Genomic DNA, 4,086 nt, shown 5'->3' with positions numbered 1-4,086 from the left:
TTGTATATAATTATTATAATTAAAAATAAATAGTTATATTTTAAAATAATTTAATATATTTATTGCAATTTTATGCCAAATTTTATTTTATGACAAACAATAAACCTTTCTTTTCCATTTTCCCAAATTATCAATTACATGATAATATTATATTAATATATTTTCTTAATATATAAAATAAAGAATATAACTTTAAGAAAATAATACGTATTCATTTATTAAGAATTTTAAGCATGACCGTATGTGAATACATCAAATACGATAAAAAACGCCAAGAACGCCAAGAATTCAAATTTTGAATGTTACAATTAATACATTATATATTCTTTTTTTATATCAATTTATTCTAGATATAATTGCGATAACGTTCGGTTTCAACACAATCATTCTGAAACGCTAATAATCTCCCTCCTAAATTAAATTAGAAAGAAAAAAAGAAAGTAAGAGGGGGATTATTAGCATTTCAGAATGATTGTGTTGAAACCGAATGTTATCGGCTTGCAATTATATCTGGAATAAATTGATTTAATAAAAAAAATATATAATGTATTAATTGTAACATCCAAAATTTAACCGTTCTTGGCGTTTTTTGTCGTATTTAATATGTATTAATTTGAAAAATATTTTTTCAAGATATTTACATATAAAAGGAAATTTTATTTCTTTCAAAAAGAAATTTCTACTTAAGTGTTAGGCGAGTTTTTTAATTAATCGATTGATTAATCGATTGATGTATTACATACAAATGCAGCTTTTACGGAACAAAGTTGCATTTACGTATAATGCGATTAATTAATCGATTAATTAAAAAACTCGTCTATTTAAAGTTTAATATAAAGATATTATAAGAAATGAAAGTTTATAAGGAATGAAAGAATATCAATAAAATAAAATTGCTTTCGATCTGCTTTTAATTAATGGATAAATTATAACTTTCAAGACAAACATCATCTAACTTTTTAATTGTGTTACGATTAGAAATACAACGAATATGTCATGAATAAAGAATTAATTTTTGGTATACGCTTGAATCACATTTTAAAACTGATTTTAACCAAATTTTATAGAAATTGTGTTGAAACCGAATGTTATCGGCTTGCAATTATATCTGGAATAAATTGATTTAATAAAAAAAATATATAATGTATTAATTGTAACATCCAAAATTTAACCATTCTTGGTGTTTTTTGTCGTATTTAATATGTATTAATTTGAAAAATATTTTTTCAAGATATGTACATATAAAAGGAAATTTTATATATTTTATGATTTAATAGAAATAGCAGCGGCTATATAAACACGAACTTTAATAAATATTTAATCGTCACCACATATGTCGGTTCCCGAAAAATAATGAAACAAAAGCCGTACGCTGCGTATGACGGATACGAAAATTTATTTGACAATATATTAATTAAAGCTTTTTGAATCGTTCAATTCAACGTTATTGAATCGTGGCAAAATATTTGTAAAACGATGAATAAACGTAATCAAGATAAGGAAAGTGATATGGTAAGCATATAATATTGACTAAAAATTGCAAGAAATGTTAAAATATCAATTTATAAGAATATATATTGTTTGTGAATTTAAATATCAGTCTGTATTAAAAATAGAATATGTATCAACATCATTTTGCACTTTTTTACATAGAGTGAAGAAGATAAGAAATTACAGGAAGAATTACTACAAGCAGTTGATATATTACAAGTAAATAAATTTTGACAGTTTCATTTTTGAAACAGTTTCGATTTAGAATAAAATATATCTAAAATTCAACTTTTTCTTTAATACTTAAAAAATTGCTATCTTAGAAAAGAAATTGCATGTATATGTATATAATTGATATTTTCATATCAGGGTAAAGATGAAATAGCTATGTTGCTGTCATTGAATCATCTGAGAATGTTGATACGTACATCCACGACTTCGATGACATCCGTTCCGAAGCCTCTTAAATATTTGAGAAATTTTTATCCGAACTTGCGCAACACATACGCAAGACTCAAAAGGGAAGAAGCAAAGATACGTTTTGCAGAAATCCTGAGTGTACTCGCTCTCGCTGGAGCTACTCCGGAATCCAGAGACTGTCTGGATTTTTGTATCAAAGGAGCTGTGGATAATCCCGGGGAATGGGGCCATGAATACGTGCGACAACTCGAGGCACAGATCGTCGATGAATGGACGCATGCACCGATCAAAGAGGAGCGTGAGATCCGGTAAAATATATTATATAGTAGTACCATCATACTTAAAAATATATGATTATACAAATAAAATGTTTTATGATGACGCGACAATTTGTAGCAGAAATTTAGATATCACTTCCTTGTTACATATTCCTAATACTCAGTTTTATATTTATATCAACACCGAGAGGTAATAAGAACAATATGAAATACACATTCACACAGTATATTTCTTGTATTAGAAAACGTCTTACACCTTTGATCAAGAGCATCATAGCATTCGACACGAGACACAATGCGGAAATACAAGCATGTGATTTATGCCTGGAAATTGACGAGCTGAATTTTCTCGCGGAATACCTAGAGCCTACAAATTTTGCGCGTGTGTGCTATTATTTAATTAATTGCGCGGCTTACAGGTAATGTTTAATATGGATAATATTACTATAATTAAAAGTGTACTGGTCTTATTTTTTTTTAATAAAAGCAAATCTAATAGATTTTATAAAATAAATTATCCTTGTATTGAACATAATTTGAAACATCAATTCATTATGAACGAAGTGTAATTTTTTTAAGCTGTACAACTTGATGTTTAAAATATAAATATAGCTGCATATTTTAATAAAATATATTAAAAATATTAAGCTATTCACTATTCAATAAATTCTAATCTACTTCGCGTTTGTATGATTGAATTACTTGTTAAACTACACGTATTTTTAATTCAGTGAAGAGACAGAAAGAAGACAAATATTAGAATTTGCTACGGAGCAATATCTAAAGTTTAACGAGTATACGAGGGCAATTTTGGTAGCGCTGCAACTTGTAAATTCGGAACTTGTTTTCAAGTGCTTCACCGCTTGTCCCGATTCTTTGACGAGGAACCAACTAGCCTTTATTCTCTCCCGTCTGCAAGTAACTCCTTGCATAATATCTGCATAGCATTTGACTTTATTTCATAAGATCAGAGGAAGAAGCAGCATAGTGCGTAAGACAATGTTAATAGCGATTCAGAAATGCCCTACATTCCATTAATTTCATATACAGAAATATGTAAATATATAAATCGTAATATAAATAGCTAAACTTTCTTTTATAGAAAGTAAATTAATTTAAATAAATTAAATGATAAACAACAATTACACAATCTCTAAGCGTCTTTCTACTTCTTCCTTTTAATCCAATAATAAGTATATCTTTTAATTATCCTTTACAAGAATTTAATAGGAATCAACTAAGCTAAAAAAAAAGGATATAATTATAAAGATAACGTTTTGATTTTGAAGAAATTAATAATTAAAAGAAAATTAATTTACTCAATAAATTGACAATAAGATGAAATTGACAGTAATCTGTTTACTAAATAGGATCAACCTTTGAGGTCGGAATATCATGGAAACGATGCTAAGGACATCGAGGCGATCCTCAGCAATGGCCATGTAAACACTCATTTCCAAATTCTTGCCAGAGAGCTTGATATACTCGAGCCAAAGCTCCCAGAAGATATCTACAAGAGTTGGTTGGTAAGCGGATTTAGACAAATGGAACATGATTCAGCTAGAGCGAATTTAGCGGCGAGTTTCGTTTCTGGTTTCGTGCACGCAGGTTTCGGCCAGGACAAGCTGATGGCAAACACGTCGGATTGTTGGGTGTATAAAAATAAGGTTTAACTTAATTTTTCAATAATTTAAGAAGAGTATCTTAATTAATGACAATTAATTTTCCAGAATTTTAATATTAAATAATTATATAGTTAATTAATCTTTGACCAGTATTCAATCGATTCTTATCAAGATTGTCTTAAGTAATATCTTAAGATGCTGATGTACACACACAGCTTTGTGATTGATTCTTGATATCTTAAGACTGTACTTAAGAAAATCTTAAATATAAA

General features: G+C 28.0%; 1 protein-coding gene across 1 annotated transcript in view; it reads left to right on the top strand.

The window, feature by feature from the left end:
* Window positions 1-1,476: 1,476 nt before the first annotated feature.
* The window catches only part of LOC108688652 (26S proteasome non-ATPase regulatory subunit 2-like), a 5,841-nt gene continuing 3,231 nt past the window's right edge, over window positions 1,477-4,086 (top strand). The window contains exons 1-6 of the mRNA XM_018194984.1: window positions 1,477-1,512; window positions 1,654-1,710; window positions 1,861-2,219; window positions 2,432-2,608; window positions 2,921-3,107; window positions 3,560-3,856. Of these exons, the coding sequence (XP_018050473.1) occupies window positions 1,477-1,512; window positions 1,654-1,710; window positions 1,861-2,219; window positions 2,432-2,608; window positions 2,921-3,107; window positions 3,560-3,856 (1,113 nt within the window). The remainder of the gene's footprint in view (window positions 1,513-1,653; window positions 1,711-1,860; window positions 2,220-2,431; window positions 2,609-2,920; window positions 3,108-3,559; window positions 3,857-4,086) is intronic.

This window comes from Atta colombica, unplaced genomic scaffold (genome assembly GCF_001594045.1).
Source record: "Atta colombica isolate Treedump-2 unplaced genomic scaffold, Acol1.0 scaffold238, whole genome shotgun sequence".
Lineage (NCBI taxonomy): Eukaryota > Metazoa > Arthropoda > Insecta > Hymenoptera > Formicidae > Atta > Atta colombica.
The sequence above is the reverse complement of the archived record's forward strand: the minus strand, read 5'-3'. Positions and strand labels throughout refer to the sequence as shown.